This window comes from Rhineura floridana, chromosome 4 (genome assembly GCF_030035675.1).
Source record: "Rhineura floridana isolate rRhiFlo1 chromosome 4, rRhiFlo1.hap2, whole genome shotgun sequence".
Taxonomy (NCBI): Eukaryota; Metazoa; Chordata; class Lepidosauria; order Squamata; family Rhineuridae; genus Rhineura; species Rhineura floridana.
In genome coordinates, this window is record NC_084483.1 from 162,172,879 (window position 1) to 162,191,019 (window position 18,141).

The 18,141-nt window shown below is 42.8% G+C and overlaps 1 protein-coding gene across 3 annotated transcripts in view; it reads right to left on the reverse strand.

Annotated features, from left to right (window-relative positions):
* GALNT14 (polypeptide N-acetylgalactosaminyltransferase 14) overlaps nt 1–18,141 on the reverse strand; it is a 366,983-nt gene that overhangs the window by 31,220 nt on the left and 317,622 nt on the right. For all 3 annotated transcript variants that reach the window (XM_061624997.1, XM_061624998.1, XM_061624999.1), the window contains 2 exons: nt 3,233–3,320; nt 1,806–1,890 (listed from right to left, as the gene is read on the reverse strand). In XM_061624997.1, the coding sequence (XP_061480981.1) occupies nt 1,806–1,890; nt 3,233–3,320 (173 nt within the window). The remainder of the gene's footprint in view (nt 1–1,805; nt 1,891–3,232; nt 3,321–18,141) is intronic.

Consider the following 18,141-nt stretch of genomic DNA (forward strand, 5'->3'; position numbering starts at 1 on the left):
CTCGGCTGCTGCGCGTACTGGAACCCGGCTGGACACATGGCCCCAAGCACCGGGGCTGAGGCCTCGTCCAGCCAAGTTTCTGTGATGCACAACAGGTCTGCATTCTCATCCACAATCATATCGTGGATGAGTGATGTCTTCTGAACCACAGACCTGGCATTACACAGCAGCAGTCGAAGGTCGGATGGAGTTGTACATCCCCCAGCTTTCTTCTGGCTGTGAGCAGGCCCGGAACAGGGGATGGATATAATGCATCTATCCCTTGTTCCCCTAAATTGGCATGGCCTGCCACCGACACCTTTCCAGCGTCTGCCGCCTAGCCTCTTAATATCGTGGCCCCCCACCCTCCCCACCATAGCCCTCTCCACCTTGCACATAACCTGCATACAATATATGGCTCTCACTAAATCTTTGGGCAATTAATGTTTCAAAGAACCTTTGGTATTTTTATGTCAGTCACAAGTCCCCCTGTACATAATGAGTGGCTAATGCACTCATCAGCACAACTCCTACAAGCCTAAAGTTTGCTGTCCTGATTGCAGGCTTCCAAACAAAAAATGCATTTAGCACTTGGGGGTTATTTACATATCATTATTTAGCTGGGCATCTGTACCTAGTTTTATCCTACTAGAAGCCTCTTTTCAAGGGGGAAGTCATACTGACTCAGAAGGACAAAGAGCTTTTTAAGAAGCCCTTTGTAATCAGCAGGATTTTGATTTGAAAACTGAATTATTCCCCTCCCCTCCCATTTTCTTCCAGATTAGCTGAGGACAAAAGTAAAGAAGTGGCATTTAGTGGGCTGAGACTGTGATGCAAACACCGCTGTTAATTTTGCAGGCCATATCCTACCCTCAGCAGTCTGGTTCATGTCTTGAAGAGGCTTTTCTTTTAGGTTCTTCTGATGATATGATATGATATGATATAAGGCAGAAAAGTGTTTTCTTTTCCCCCTTCTGCTATAGGGGCAGTTCCAAAATGTGAAAAGGCCATGAGGCAAAAACAATTAGCAAAAATGACTGGAATGCAGAAAAGAGAAAATGTTTGGACATCTTTCTTAGAGTTTATTTATTTATTTATTAAATTTATATCCCACCCTTCCTCCCAGGAGCCCACAGCAGCAAGAGTTCCGAGAGTACATTGCAGGCGATGGTGCTAGATTTCCATTCTGGGATTAGGGAGTTCAAATGTCTAAAGTTCAATCTCAACAAACTGAATGGTTTTAAGGGCACACAGGAAAGATTATGTCTCATATCTTGATTGCATGTTTCTTTTATTTCCAGTTAGTGAAACCATTGCACATTTCATTACAACCTCTTTAAAACAATGGCTAATAACAATGGCTTTGAGATGGAACCAAGTGAAGTTTCAGAAACAAAATTCTAATGGCTTAATATGCTTTGGGTCAAACTGTTTTTGGGCATGTTTCTCTGTATCTGTTAAAACAAGAGTGGGGAACCTTTTTCAGCCCGAGGGCTGCATCCCCACATAGTGGGTGGGGTCTGAGGGCAAAGTGGGTGGAGAAACTGGGGGCTTTGTACAGTAAGCTACACTCCATCAGGAGGCGTTATCACAGTTCACAGGCACATCCCAGCCAGTCAAAAGGCCTTGAGGAATGTGCAGAGCAGGGCAGGTGAGGGGGTGTGGCCTCGGGAGTCCCAAGAACTGGACAAAAAGCTCTGGGGAGCCTCATTTGGCTGCTGGGCCTGAAGTTCCACCCCCTGCACTAAAGTGAAGCATTGTTTGGCTCCCTCCCTTTGTTCTATCATGGCCACCTCTGTTTTCCCTTCCTCAGTGCTGCCACTTACTTGATGGGTTCTGTGGGGTCTGTTCGCTTTGCCTTCTGCGTTGGAGAAAGCTGTTCCCATTTAAAATGTAGGCTCCAGTCAAACCCTAAATATAAAATGAATAGCAGGTAGGCAGAGAAAAACAGAGGGAGGGAGGGAGAGATTAGAGATGGCTCTTACAATCCTGTGTCGATCACCATGACATTGCTTTGCATCACATCATTACGTGGGTTATATTGATTATAATCAATTTGACGCTTAGTCTGTTTAGGACAGGATTTCAAATCTTCCTGTGATCAAAGAAAATCTTCATATCTATATTACAGTTTTGTTTGCATCCTCTCATTAGTACATGTTCACCTATTTAGAAAGGTTTGTGGCTTTTGTGGTAGCGCACACAGCAGAAGTGGCGCCCAGGTGGGGCAGACCAGCTAAGACATCTTCTTGGCAGGTGGGTCACACAGTTACTATAGGGAGGTGCAAGGTGGCAGGGAGGTTGGCATGATGCAAATGCACCAGCAGTGCACATGCACTGGCAGAGCCAATCTGGAGTTCCTGCCGGTGCATTTGCACTATGCTAACCTCCTTGCCACCTCCCCCTCTCTGTTAACAACAGCAACCCACCTGCAGAGAAGCTAGCGTACCAGCTCTGCCCCACCTAGTGAGCTGGTTTGCTCACACAGTAGTTGGTATATCTATCTTTGCTTCCCCATCTGTACACAGGCCTCACTTTATAATATATGCACTATTCATAGCAGTCGCAATGTGGGGATGCACATCAAGGAGAACTCTATTGATTAGCAATGAAATGGTTTTTTCAAAGACCCAGTAAGGATTTTCCAAGAAAATCATAACCATCTGGATAAAACATACTGAATTAAGAACATAAGAAGAACCCTGCTGGGTAAGGCCAGTGGCACATCTAGTCCAGCATCCTGTTCTCGCAATGGCCAGCCAGATGCCTCTGGGAGGCCTGCAAGGAGAACCTGAGTACAACCGCACTCTCCTCAGCTGTGATGCCCAGCAGCTGGCATTCAGAGACATGAGACCTCTGATTCTGGAGGGAGTATATAGGTATTATGACTAGTAGCCACTGCAGGCTTTTTTCCTTCATAAGCAATTATGGCATAAATGTCTAAATTCCTTTTAAAGCCAACCAAGTTGGTGGCCTTTCCTATATCTCGCGGTAGCAAATGATGATAACACTTGTACTCTGCACTTCGCTCAGAGCTTCTTATTCCCTTTGGTGACTTTGCTCACACATTTGCGTAAGCCAGGGGTAGCCCCCCAAGTGTTGTTGGGTTACAACTCTCATAAGCACCAGCTAGCATGAGAAATGGTCAGGGATAATGGGATTGTAATCCAGCAACACCTGGAGGGCACTCTGTTGGCTTCTCTTGGCCTAAGTATTTACTTATGTACGGATGTATAGTTGATTGCAGACTCACCTCCTCTCAGATCTGAAGAAGCTGCCACATAAGCAAAAGTGTCCAAGTTGATGATGTCAATAACTGGACTCACCACGTGCGTTGGATCCTGACGATAATGATGAAAGCACAATAAACATGTTTGTGATCACATTTGTGCTTATACTGCGGGGATATTGCATTTCCAATCATTGAAGGTATGGTGAGTTGTATTCAATTAATTCCTACTCATAGAAAACCAAATTTAGTCGTGTCCATTAACTTCAATGGGTCTACTCTAAGTAGGACTAGCACTGAATGCTACAGGCATTCCTAAACTGCGGTCAATGGTCTGCAAGCTTCATTCAGGTGGTCTGTGGCATGTCTGTAAAAATACAATTAAAACCATACAGCATCTAGCACAGTGCATTACAATTGCTACAACAGGCAGAAAATCATTGTGGTTTGCCAAGACCCTCAGCAATTTTTATGTGGTCTGTGGGGACGAAACATTTGGGAACTACTGGAATACAATATGTACCTGGGAAACTGATACTTTCCTCAGATAGCACATTCACAGAAGCAGCCAGAAGGCTGCGAAAGGAGGAAAGAGAGTTATACTCCCTGTGATAAAATGAAGAATTAGATGTAGAAGAGCTTTTTTCAGCTCACAACAGGTTGGGTCCATTTCTTTAAACACTTTCCTACACTGTGCTATTGGGATTAGTGTGCTTTGTTTCTTCATGAGCGTCACAGGATATTGTGAGTATCCTACCACATAAAGTTTGTGATGTTGCAAATGAAGAGCAATGCTGTCTCCATCCTTGCTGTTTCGAGGTAGGGTCGGCCCCTTCTACAGCACGACTATTGGCCAGTGGCGGCTGGCGGCTTCAGCACCTTGGACAGATCCTTGAAAGTTTGGACTAAAACCCGGAGTGGATTCTACTGCCCCACTGACATGGAGCCACCAGCTGCCACTGCTATTGGCCCTTCATCATTACACAGAGAGAGGGTGGAGTGTTGTGCTCCTGAATCAGGCCTTCTTGGAGTATAATTTCAGGGAAGTGGTGTCATTACAGCCCACTCCCCCCCCCCCAGAAAGATGGAGAATCATCTGAAATGGAGCATGCTGAAGAAACAAACAGCACTTTCATTTCCACTGTAGAAGGAATTTCTATCCATAGTTAAATCTCCATGCAATTCCCAGGAGATACCGGGGTTTTTTGAGTAAAATATTATTAAACTCACTACTGGCCTGACACTTCACTGGGCCAATCCATATGCATGAAGTAGGAGGCTCTTTGGTGTGTGACTGGATCTTAGGGCCAAACTAGACAGTAAGTTAGCTATGGATCTGTGCCTTCAAGTGTAGGGGTGGGTTTTTCATACAGATTGCCAGCACAGGGAGGGAATGACCTCAGTCAGGACCCTAGAATGTGGGTGGAGTAGCAGCTTCCACCCTTTATTCCCTCAACAATTGGGGTCCCAATCTGAACTGGGGGAGCCATGACTGTTTGAAGCGGTATTGTGCTGCTTTAAATGTATAGTGCAGATGGGGCCTATGTCTTTTCTGGGGACTGGGACACAATCTCAGCGGGTAGCCACTTATCACTGACCCAAAATCCATTTTTGAATAGTTCTTCTGTGTAGGAAGAGCGGCTTTTATTTATTTATTTACTTTTATTGCAGGAAGTGTTATAAATATTTTGTTGGATAATTTAACATCACATCTCTATGCAAACTCACCCATTTGCAACCTACTCCCCTAATATTTTGTTGCAGTCCATGGACAGCACAGAGGAAGCAGCCAAAGAACAAAATGCAACCCATAAAATCAGTGATTAGGAAAGGAATGCAAAATTAAGACTGAGAAGTGCACCGCCAATAGTACAAAAATAATCTGTCTCCCCTACCCCACCACCTAACAGTTGCTGTGGGTTTTGCAGTAGAGAGGAAAGGAAAGAATTAGACTGATTTGTTGCATTTATATAACTTGCAGCCAATCATGAGGTTAACGTAGACAATAAAAAAAGAAAATGTTATGTACAATTTTAAAAAACCATTAAAACAAACAAACAATAAACTACAAAACAAAAAACATGGTGCCCCCCACAACTAAAATGAGCAAACAACTCAGCAGCTTAAAAACACAGCATAACCGCATGAAATACTTGGAGGTGGTTGCTAAATTGATACCTTATCATGGGTGGAATAGTTAGGGCTCAGAAATCTAACAGGGGGACAGTACAGCAAGAGTTTGACAGTTCTGAATGGCCTTTTCCTCTCCCTTTCTCTTCCTTTTTAAAAATATATATCCTGGACTCCAATTATAGCTCAGACTTCAAGCTTTTCTCCTTACCAGATCAAATCCCTGTTCACAGGCATGCAGAGGTAGCATCTGACTGAACATTGTTCTACTGTTGGAAATCAGCTCTAGCAAAAAAAAGGAGCTGATTGTATTCTCTAATTATGCTGCGGCCCACAAATCCAGTTGCCAGTGGCGCCTCTGACAACTGGGCCTGGCACATGGCTTGATGAAGAGGGCAGAAGCCCTGGAATGCCTTAATCAAGCAGTGTGATATGCAAAGAAAACAGGAAGCTGACTTATATCTTCTATTTGTTCTTTTAGCCTAGTTTCAGGTATTCTGGCTGGCAGTGGCTCTCCGAGATCTCAGGCAGGAGTCTTTTCATTTACTTTCCACCTTTTTTTTTTTTAAACTGGACATGGTAGGAATTGAACCTGGAATCTTCTGCCTGTAAAGCATGTGCTCTCTTGGTTTATGGTCCCGTACAATTACGGATGGCAGCAGGGACTGGGAAACAAACGAGGGTCCACCAATGAATATACTACTTGTCACTGATGTGCGGAAGTCTCCCCTCCAAGCTGTGCCTTGACAAAATCTCACCAACTCTATTGGTTTTTAAAAAGAAATGTTGCACCATTGTATTTTGGTTTTCGCTTGAAATTAAAATGTTGGAAGTAGTGAATCAGCCAAATGAATTGTTCACCACACCAAACATTTGCATTAATTCACTGCTGTGTGATACATTTTCTCCTTCATGTCACCCTCGGTTGCTTCTCCTTCACCTTCACTATCCAAGCCTCATTTACCCTCACGGCCATGAAATATGATTGGTTGAGATTTTGTTTATGGCCCTGAATGCATCATATCATATCATATCATGTGTAGGATCATGACACCATTGACAACATCCCATGGGATGCCAGAGCCAATCAGAATCAGATCCGATGGCAGTGAAGATAAGTGAGACCAAAGACACGGAGATCAAAGAAGAAGCTGCTGATTCTACTTGTCAAAAACAGTGAAAAAAAGGCAGTGCTTTTCAACATTCACAAAAATAAACAGGAAACCAGGAAAGCAGTAAGAGCACAGGACTATAAGAGCCTCCTTGATTAGGCCAATAGGCCAACATCTTGTTCTCACAGCGGCCATCCAGCTGCCTGTGGGAAGTCCACAAGCAGGACCTGAGTTGAAGACCACTCTCCACTCCAGTGGTTTCCAGCAACTGGTATTTAGAAACATACTCCCTCTGACTATGGAGACAAAGCATAGCCACCATGGTTATTAGCCACTGATAGCCTTATCCTCCATGAATTTGTGTTATTCTCTTTTAAAGCCATCCAAATTGGTGGCCATCATTGCCTCCTGTGGGAGTGAATTCCATAGTTCAACCATGTGCTGTGTGAAAAAGTCCTTTCTTTTGTCAGCCCTGAGAATGTGGCCACGAAATTACTGCCCTGGGATCTACTGGAAGAAAGGGTGGGATATAAATCTAATAAAGAAAGAAATCAAACAGAGGACTTCAACTTATTACATAAGACTGAATCTATCTTGCATTTCTATATCTACTTGTAATTTATGGGCTCTGCTGTGGTGGCAGTAGAAGCATGCGGTTAAAATAGATCTAAAGATTATATAGTTCACAAAGGAGGTAGCAAATGGCTTGTGCCTGGAGTTGAAAGTTTTTTTATGTTTTACACACACACACGCACATGCACACATACACAATGAATCTACATTAGAATAATCTTATAAAGTTTAACTAACTCTAATTACCATAAAGCAGTTATTCCCTTACAATGAATTCTCCTACAGTGGGAGTTATTCTCCCACAGCTGTATTTCTTCTCCTACAATTAATTGAAATAATGCTAACATATATGAAAATATGTTTTTATAGCAGGCCCGTTATATCAGGAAGACAAGATAATCAAATAAGGTACAGTCAAATAAAGAAGGAAATAAATCCAAAACGGTTTTCTTGTGAAATATATCTTCCACCATCACGGCCACCAATGCTGTATAATTTACAGAGGAAGAGAGAAACAATATATATATTTTATTCCAAGTCTTGACTTGAGTTGATAGCAATGTTTATGGGCAACTGTTACTATGGGATTCAGGTTGCTTTAGGTCATACTGAACAGGTAAAAGCAGGTAAAAGTTGGTCTTCAGCTGAGAATTATTGGATGTGTAGAGATGGTACCAACCCTCGTGAACCGCTATATCTATATCTGTCTCGGAATCTTTATTCACTAATAGGCAAAAAAAAAACCCCACTTGTGGTTTAAGAACGTAGCTATAGCCAACAGATATTTCTATCAAACTTTAAAAAGCAGGGAAATTGGGCAGATATAGTGAATGCCCCAGGGGAGCAGGAGACCTGACCTCCTCTCTGAGATATTGGACTGCCCTACAAATTTGTAAAAATGCAAACACAATTTGGGTTGGTCTTTCACAGTCCAATCCACTTCCTGTGTAACTTGGAAGAATTTGGTAACATGTGCCTCTGAGCACATGGTGGATGGTGGCAACACCTGCCATCTCTAAAGATGGAGAATTACATTTTTTGTATGTTCGTTTGTGTTCTTACTTTGCTTCTTTTCTGTGCTATTACTGTTTCTACAGAGATTCTAACCTAGAAAATTATATTTCTCTCATTATTCATCCTAGAAATCTGTGTCAAATTCATTTTTATTAATTTCAAAGCCTTTTTATTGGTCAGTGTTATATGATGGTGAAGACAGCCTTTTGTGTTTCAAACTGGATATGCTCTATTTCTATTTTGGGCGCATTAACAGTTGAATGTGAAACTACAGTTTGATGTAAAATCAGACTGATTACAATATGTTGTTACTTAAACAATGACTCTAGCTGTTGGAAAAAATAAACTTGGCCTGCCCAAGATGCATGTGTTCAGCCTGCTATGCTTAAACTACTCCACTTAAGGAAAGGTGGGCATGGTCAATTAAAAACATAGAGCACACCCAGAATTTTGCTAGAATATATTTCACCTCCCACTGTTTTATCTTGTGCAAACTGAGACACTCCTCATGTCCATTGGAAACTATTCTGCAGAATAGTCAGTGCCATTATTCCACAACTCTTTTTGGAGCATTTTTTTTAGTGTTGCAAACTGTTGCTGTACTTCACATATTCACAGAAACAGAAGCAAAAGAAAATTATTTACTATAGGAAATTTCACTAAAATTGCAAAGTAAATCAAATATATTTAAAGTGACTATCTGAACTATATCAACTGTTTTAATATTGTTGCTTCCTTCCTGCTAAAACAAGATCAGCACAGCAAATGTCTTGGTTCTATTCTTTGGGCTGATTGCAGGTGTTGCCACCACTCACCATATGCCCAGAGGTGCATGTTACCAAATGCTTCCAAGCTACACAGGAAGCGGGTTGGACTGTGAAAGATCAACCCAAATTGCGTTTGTATTTTGACAAATTTGTAGGGCAGTACAATACCTCAGAGAGGAGGTCAGGTCTCCTGCTTCCCTGGTGCTGCCCAATTTCCCTGCTTTTTAAAGATTGATAGAAATATCTGTGGGCTATAGGTACATACTTAAAACACAAGGCTTTTTGCTTATTAGTGAATTACTCTGCTTTTTAATCCGGGAGGTAAGAAATGGGATTGTGTGCAAGTTTGCTGAGAATGGGTTGATCGGATGAGTTCGGTGGGATTTACTCCCTTGCAATCATGCTTAGGATAGGTGAAACTGCTGACTTCCGGGAAGGGTGGCTTCGCTTGTGCCTGCTTTTGAGACGGGCTCCCGCCTCAAAAGAAGCTTATTCAGATATAAATCAGTCAGAACATTTTTTTTTTTGACTGATGAAATTTCTCCCAGGCAGGGAGAAACGTAGAGATGAACCTCAAAAGCCTGTTTTTGTTGGGAGGACTGGATTTCATTAATTTATGAGAAAAGGTCCAGCCAGCAATGCCGGACGGACTTCCGAACAAGCTCTATCTGATTAATGCGATACGTTTATCTTTTCTTCAAAGAGAAAACGGACTAACAGGCAAGCACCCTTCTTTCTATTATTTTTTTTACTTGGTTTAAATTGTTGCAGCAAAAAGAGATTTGTCAAATGAATCAGCTTTAAAGAACTTCTGGGTGAGCTATAACTCTTCTCTGTTATTCACGAAATTAACAGCTTATCTCTGTTTCTATTGCAAAAAGCTGTCCTGGAAGTGCATTCTAAAGATATAAACAGAAGAGGGATTTCTATTCCGAGGAACATTATATTGTCTGGGACTATTCTCTTTTTGGTCTATTTTATTTTGACGAATCTGCTTCTTCACAACGCCACTAACTGTTTTGATGCTGGGAACTAAATTTGTTTTGTGTTCTTGAACATAGAGAGATAAGGCAGGCTGCTCTGTTTATACTGTGATGTCATCAAGCCTGGAATATTAACCCAATTGTTGCTGAAATAAGAAGTGGTTCTTCTTTATTTTTGTTTTGTTTTGTTTTCGTGGTTTTAAAAATGGCAATCAAGAAAGTGGCTGAGAATCTGGAAGTAATTATGTTTCAGAAAATAATGGATGAGATTGAGATAACGAAACAAACCCTGCGACAGGGCAGTAAGGAGCTGAAAATTGAACTGAGCAAAATGACGCAGGAGCTTAAAGAAATAGGGGATCCTGTGAGAGAGGAGAATGAGATCAGAGATGAGAAAAGAAAAAATAAAGGGAAGATACAAGCCCTGGAGATTGGAACAAATGTGGAATTGGAAAAAGATCTGGAGTTCATGGATATTAGAAATAAAATCTACTGTTTGGAATTTAACGTTATCTCTGAAGAAATTAATGAAGATATTAGAGATAAAGTTATCAATGGCTTGGATAATCTTCTGGACTGGAATGACGTGATGGAGCTTGATATAGAGAAAATCTATGGAATTAACTGCAGCCATGTGACAATGGAAAAACTCTCAAGAGATGAGCCAGTGCATTTTGTAAAAAAGAAGAACACAGATATGACTTTACAACAATATTTCAGCAACTTATTCAGAATTGATGGCAAGAAAATATTTGGGATAGAGGAAATTCCCATCAGACTCTTATTATATGACTATGGCTATGACAGCAAGATTACTATGGAATACTGATAATGGAAGATTGGACACTGAAATTACTGGACTTAACAGGACTATGGAAGATGGAAGATGGAATTAATATGGATAATGGAATAATGGCTATTGAAATTATTGGACCTAACAGATTTTGATGAGATGGATTAATCGATATGTTTATTTGGACTATGGTTATGACAATAAGATTATTATTATTATTAACGAGATGGATTAATCGACATGTTTATTTGGAGAAAAATTGATAGATATATTTCTTAAAGAATTGAAACCTCTCTTTGACTTTTTGTGGAAAGAATAAAGTAATGTTTATGAGATTTGATGATTAATTAAGATAACTACTGGAGGAAAGTGATTTTATAATATAATTTAAGAGACAGGATTGTTATATATTGTAGACCTACAACTGATTTGATCTGCGACAAATGGGAAGTCAACATTTTATTTTTGCTTTGTTTGGTTTTTTGTCTTTGAATGTTTTATGATTTTGTTTTGTATGTTTTATGAAAATTTGAATAAAAATTATTGTAAAAAAAAAAAGGATAGGTGAAACTGACCACAGGGGAGGGGGAGGGGAGGCGGGGAGCAGGCAGGAGGGAGAGTAGGAGGGGAGATTTGATCATGTGCATGTTTATTGAGTTCAGTGGAATTTACTCCCATGCAATCACGCTTAAGTTAGGCAAAACTGACCATGGGGAGGGACGTCTGGAGTGGGCAGGAGAGGAGGAAGAAAGAAGAGGGGAGAAAGAAGGGAGGAGGAAGGGAGAGGAGGGGGAGGAGAAAGGCAGGTCTGATCATTTGCATGCTTATTGTGTTCAGTGGGATTTACTCCCATGCAATCATGGCTAGGATAGGTAAAACTGACTATGGGAGAAGAGGGAGAGGGAAGGAAGAGATTGGAAGGGGAGGGGGAGGGATGAAGGAAAGAAGAGGGAAGGGGCAAAAGGGAGGTGATGGGAGGGAGGAGGAGGGGAGGGCAGGTTGGATCATTTGCGTGCTTATTGAGTTCAGTGGGATTTACTCCAGTGCAATCATGGTTGAAAATGAAATGGACTGCCTTCAAGTCGATTCTGACTTATGGCGACCCTATGAATAGGGTTTCCATGGTAAGTGGCATTCGGAGGTGGTTTACCATTGCCTTCCTCTGAGCTGAGAGGCAGTGACTGGCCCAAGGTCACCCAGTCAGCTTCATGGCTGTGTGGAGGTTTGAACCCTGGTCTCAGTCCTAGGATAGGTAAAACTGACCATGGGGGAAGAAGAGGGGGAGGGGAAGGGCAGAGGGGAGGGGAGGGGAAGGAGGAGGAGGGGGAAGGAGGAGATTGGAAGGGAATGGGGAGGGGAAGGGAGGGGTGAAAGAAGGGAGAGGGAAGGGGCACGAGGGAGGGGATAGGAGGGAGGAGGAGTGGAGGGCAGGTTTGATCATTTGCATGCTTTTTGAGTTCAGTGGGATTTACTCCTGTGTAATCATGCCTAGGATACATGAAACTGACCTGGAGGAGGGGCAGGTGGGATGAGGGCAGGAAGGGGAGGGGGAGAGGGGGAGATTGCATGGGTGGGCACTGGGCAGAGGGGAAGCCCCTTTCCTGTCCAAAAGGAAAACATTGTGAACAGTATCATTCTTTTTCAGGGTTTCCCCCACCTTTTTATTCTACAGCAGGCATATGTAGCCTCCCACCCAAATTAAACCAAAGCTGTTCCTGGCCACATCCACACCAGGCTATTATTTCACTTTAGATAGTCATGGCTTCTCCCAAAGAATCCTGGGAAGTGTAGTTAGTGAAGGGTGCTGAGAGTTGCTAGTAGATGCCCTGTTCCCCTCACAGAGCTTCAATCAGAGTGGCTGACTGTTAAACCACTCTTGCCACTGGAGATCTCTCAGGGGAATAGGAGTCTCCTCTCAGCACCCTTCACAAATTACACTTCCCAGGATTCTTGGGGGGAAGCCATGACTGTCTCAAGTGAAATAAAGGTCTGATGTGGGTGTGGGGCCAATTAGGCAAGCCCAGCAGCTGTGAGTCTGGCTTTTTGAACACTGACAGTTGGTTCTTACTGAGCATGCCTGACATTATCATTCAGGTCAATGCTAAATTTCTTAAATTAATTAAAAATCAGTCAGGCATTTCTTTAACTTTTAAACTGCAGAAGATGAAGGTCAGAGTATGGGGCAAGGTCAGTAATAGGATTATAGGTACTCTGTGAACATGGCTGATTTTTAATTAATTTCTACAGATTATGAGAACTCTGACAGAAAAATGTCCAAATGGGATCTGGGTTTTTTCTCTCTTTTTACACTTTGAACTCTCGATTCTCTGTGACTGTTTTGTGTATCGTCATGAAAATTTAGAGGGTTGTTAAGCAAGAGTTCAGGACTATAGGTTTTGTAAGGTTTGTTTTGAAATGAGCTTATGGGAATGATCAGAATGGCATGGGAGGTATTTTCGATTTAACATTGCGGAATGCAAAAAATCCATGCTGACCATAGTCTACAGCCACTCTTGTGTATACTAGTATACTGTATAGTATACAGCACTGGAGAAGAGAGCTTTTTTTAAAAAAAGAAAGCTGTCAGATGGAAGTTGAACATTGCCATCCACTGGCTCATTACCATGGCATTAGCAAAAGCCTGTTTTCAGGTGATGAAGATTGATTCTTTCTGTAAAAATGCCTTGGGACTGATAATTACATTTTAGGGAAAAGTTATTTGGCTAAAACAAATTGGTAATGGTAGATCCATCAGCTCTCCACGTAAAACGAAGACAGCATGCAGGCACACTTATTCATACCTGTGTTAGGCAAACCGGAATTTCCCTCTGCTTTGTAATCCTCACCCACTTATTGAGGGTAGAGACATATCTACTGTTGTGCCAGTTCCAGTGCATCTCCACCTCTCTTTTCTGAGAATGGGGGCACACGATGCTAGTTAAACTCCATCCCATTTTACTCCATAACCTGGACAGATCAGCTTGAGTGGTTTTTTTTAATTCAGCTTCAGTCAGATTTCGCAACTAATTGGCAGATCAACCCATTGCCCCTCCAAGTGTGCCCAATAGAAACACTCTGATTTGGCACGTTCCCTCATCCGACAGACACAGCGTTCTTCAGTCAAAGCTGCTCCTTTCCACAATGCGTTCCACAAGATCCACATGACCCCTCACATGTGTGTGTGTGCACGCACGCACATGCACTCATGGTCTTGTCACTCCTTTGATAAGCACACTTCAATATGAGATATGCATTTACAACACTGCTGACCCCCCAAAAAACCCAAATTAAAACATGACTCTAGTCTTGAGAGGAAATCAGAGTGCATGTTTTTCTGGAACTTGCAGAATGTTGTGCTGATACCTATAAGCTTCATAATGAAAATGAGTGTGTTGAAATGTCAAATTATCCTACCCCAAATGTGCCTCTAGACTAAGGGGAAAGGGATGCATGGGAATGGTGGCAACTGTGTCAGGATGGGCCAAGAGCAGCCTAATTTGTGGCAGTGGGTGAAATGTTTTGCTGTTACTTCATAATTGACAGCTAGTTGGGTGGAGTGCAGGGGTGGAGGAACCTTTTTCAGACCAAGGGCCGCATTTCCTTTTGATTCAGCACCTTGGACAGCTCATCAAAAATTCAGACTAAGATCCAGAGCTGACTCACTGCCTCACTGACGTTGGAGCCACCAGTCTCCACTGCAATCTATACAAGCACTATCAAAACCTCAAGGAGACTCTGTCACCTCACGGATCCATCAGAGAAATATGTATCTGTCATGTGTACTTTGCCCAAGTGATGCTTTTCTTTTAAAATGTCTTTGAAGTTTGATGCCCCGTGTTAATTTACTATTCCATTACATCCTCCCTTGCTTACATACACAAATACACTTTGTTTCTTGGGCTCTTGCCATGCTTTAGAAATCTGGCTAAACAGATGTTTTGCTGAATGAAAAATGGAAAGTGACATAAAGGTTGCAGGGGCAGTTGCTGATTCAGATGCATTCTGGGTTCTCGATCTCTTTGAAACATATACGTTTATTAAGCCACAATGGACTGTTCCTGAAGCAACAAATTAAGAGGAGACCATTAATCTTCTCTGGAAGGGGAAGTAGAAGAACATGGCAGAGAAAAATCAGTTGCCCTTCCAGCACCAGCCTGAAGGTGGCAGCATTAACATTTAATACAGTTCAGCAAACACCGTTTGACACTGGCATAAAAGATGGATGCAATTTCACCTGGAAATAAGATAGTAAATAGCTATAGATTAGAGACTTCCACACCTTCAACATGTGAAATGTGTGCACAGGGAAATAAAAGAAACATCTCTTTGACATGCATAAAAAGTAAATGTGTAAGATGAAGTATAACAAAGTAGTTTTGGTTAAAAACATACATCTAATGCAGACAGTCTTTTGACCTCATAACATGTTGGTCCCTCTGCTTAGCCCATTTAGTCCATGCTGGAGATGGAAAACAGGAATTTTGCAATGACTTTGATACCACTGGTGCCAAATGCCATCAATCACTCTCTAATATGAGTATCAACAGGATTAGAGTCCAAATGGGAAACAAGGGGGAAGTCTCAGCTTGCTCAGACAAATCTCAAGGTTTGCATAGACACAAAAAATTACAAAACAACTAAAGGGAGGGAGACCCCCCCCCAAAAAAAACAGTCCAACAAAGTTTGAGCATACCATGGAATATTGAGCATTCATTAGAAAAGAAAACTGAAAACGTCTTGCTTTAGTTACTTACAGCTTATAGAATCTTGGCACGCTGGAGCCCTAACCGAGTGTTGTGTCAAAATATGTCCTCCAGTTTCTCAACAGTTTTCTTCCACTGTGAAAGAGACATCTATTTTTCTGCCTCATTCTCAGGGCCCTTGAGAATAAGAAGTGCAGGGGTTTGTGCTTCCTTTTATCACTACGAGATGACCTTTTATCATTGCGAGATGCGTGTTTTTCTTTCCAGTAAACATTTCTCCAGCTCTCTGCAGCCTCCCCAGCTGCCCACACTTCCTGATCTGTAAATGCCCCATCTCTTCCTCTGGGCTTTAGTTAAAATGTGGGCAGCTGAGAAAGCCGCAGAGTGCAAGACTAGAGTGCAAGACTGGTGAGAGGATGTGTAGAATGAAAGAAAGACCACATGCAAGCACCCCTTGGCCACCTGGAAAGTAAGGTAAGTGCACTAAAAGCCCCTCCCCTGAGAATTTATCTCTTCTCAATGATAATTTTCAAATGTACTGTAAGTTCTTGTCTCTTGAATCACTGGAACACTCCTCCTAGGAAGTGAGGATGCATTACAACATTTTGTTACAGGTCTCACTTGCATCTGGAACTACATCCTGAGTTCATTTGAGTTATCGGTTGGCAGATCATTTTGAAGCTCGGTGGTAGTCAGGTCTGTCATTCTAGCCCAACAGGGATGAAGAAAGGAGAGCCATACAAGTTGCCCTCACCTGCTCACCTGGATGACTAGCAAGCACCAAAGCAGCAAGCTGCAACACATCTGCTTCCCTTTCTCCCTTCCCTCCAGCCCTGCAGTAGCAATCCTACCCCAGATGCTTCCCCATCCCTTTAAAGCTGCCGGAATAACTTTAAGCCATGAGAAAGCAAGAAGGCATAAAACCAAAGGAATGCTGGGCCACTGTCCCTTTCAAGGGCCGTAGCTCAGAGGTAGAGCATCTGCATTGCATGCAGAAGGCCCCAGGTTCAATCTCTGGTGTCTCTTGGCATGGCTGGGAATAATTCCTGCCTGAAGCCCTGGAAAAGACTGCCAGCGAGTGTAGACTATACTGAGCTAGAAGAGCCAACGGTCTGACTCAGTATAAGGCAGTGCCCTATGCGCAACTTTGCCACCCTGTTCACAAGGAGGAGTTTCAATCAGTAGCAGCCAGTGAGGTGGCATGGGTGAGGCACTGCTACTCTCTCGCCTTCCAAACGTGGCAAGTCACTGCTGCTGACCAAGAGGGAGATGTAAGGCATAGGGAGCCCAGCACAGAGTGGCGCACTGCAATAGGAGCACTGGATTGGCTCTGCCGCCACACATGGCACTGTCCTGAGCTCATTGTGCCTCATCCCCCCCATCAGCGGCAGTGACCCACCACATTTAGAAGCCAGGAGCACAGCAGTGTCCCACCCATGCTACCTCACTGGCCGTTACTGATTTCGGGGGGGGGGAGGGACATAAACAGAGGCAAAGTGATCTACTGTTGGCTTTCTCAACAATTCTGTCCCTAATAGTATTTAACTTTAAATAATTTATATATACTACCATCCAGTCGAGCTTCCAGGGAAGTTTACAAAAACAAGATTTAAAAAATTGAACATGTTAAGGAAGAAAACCATAAAATGCATCCATAACAACAACAACAACATGCAGGGCCGGCCCTACAATAAGGCAGAATGAGGCAACTGCCTCAGGACATGGATGCTGAGGGGAGGAGGAAGGGCGCAAGTGGTTGGTAGCTGAGGAGGTACAGGGCAGGCACACCCGGCCTATCTTGCACCTCCTAAGCTAGCCTGCTGCCCTCACTTGCTCACCTGGATGACTAGCAAGCTGCAACACATCTGCTTCCTTTTCTCCCTTCCCACCAGCCTTGCAGTAGCAATGCTACTCCAGATGCTTCCCCATCCCTTTAAAGCTACAGCTGGCAGCCGGAAAAACTGTAACTCAAGAGAAAGTAAGGAGGTGTTACAGCCAAAGGAATGCTGAGTCTTTCCCATCACTAGAGTTGGAAAAAAAAATTCAGTCGCTATATTCTGTATGGAATGAGGGTGACATCTCATCCTTTTCCTCAGGCAGCAAAATATCTTGGGCTAGCCCTGACAATGTGATCACTGCTATTTGGTTGTTTTGGCATATACAGAGTTAGATGTGTCTGCCTTTTTCATTTCATAACCATGTATTAAGCTGTCTAGCTGATTTTTAAAAGGTTCTCTTTTGCTTTGCCTAGATGCACTGGGTGCTCTGTGCTCCAGATCTTGACATTGCTTCCTTTGCACTCAGTCTCCCACAAAGCCCATGCCACTTTTTTGGGGGGATCCACGGCACTAAAAAAGCAGGTTTCTCACTGAAATGCAACCCAATAAGAGCACAAGAAACAACTGAGCTGGCACCTAGTTCAAGCACATGCTTCAATTTTGTTTTTGTTTTAAGAAAAAAGAAAAGGAGAGAAATTACAAATAGGAGGAGTTAGCAAAAGTGACATTTTGCTTTTATGCTTTGTTCAGGCCATGGTACTGCTGCTGCTGCTGCCACCACTGCAGCCACGTAATGAAATTCCTACAGCACTGCTGCATATGGCATCCACATTCATCCATCACATCAGCTCTGAGCATGAGCTACATTCCCCTAGTGCTGCAAGGGAAATACAGTTTGAGCTGCCATTCTGCTAGCTGCAACTCATCAAACATCTTATGCTGGAATGGCACCATCACTAGTCAGATAGAGAGATTTGGAAGAGGGCAAATGAGTGGGTGGGAGTGCAAAAACAAAACAAAACACAGAGTGAAAAAGGCTACAGGGCCATGCCAGCCCAGATCCACTTGATTCACATCCCG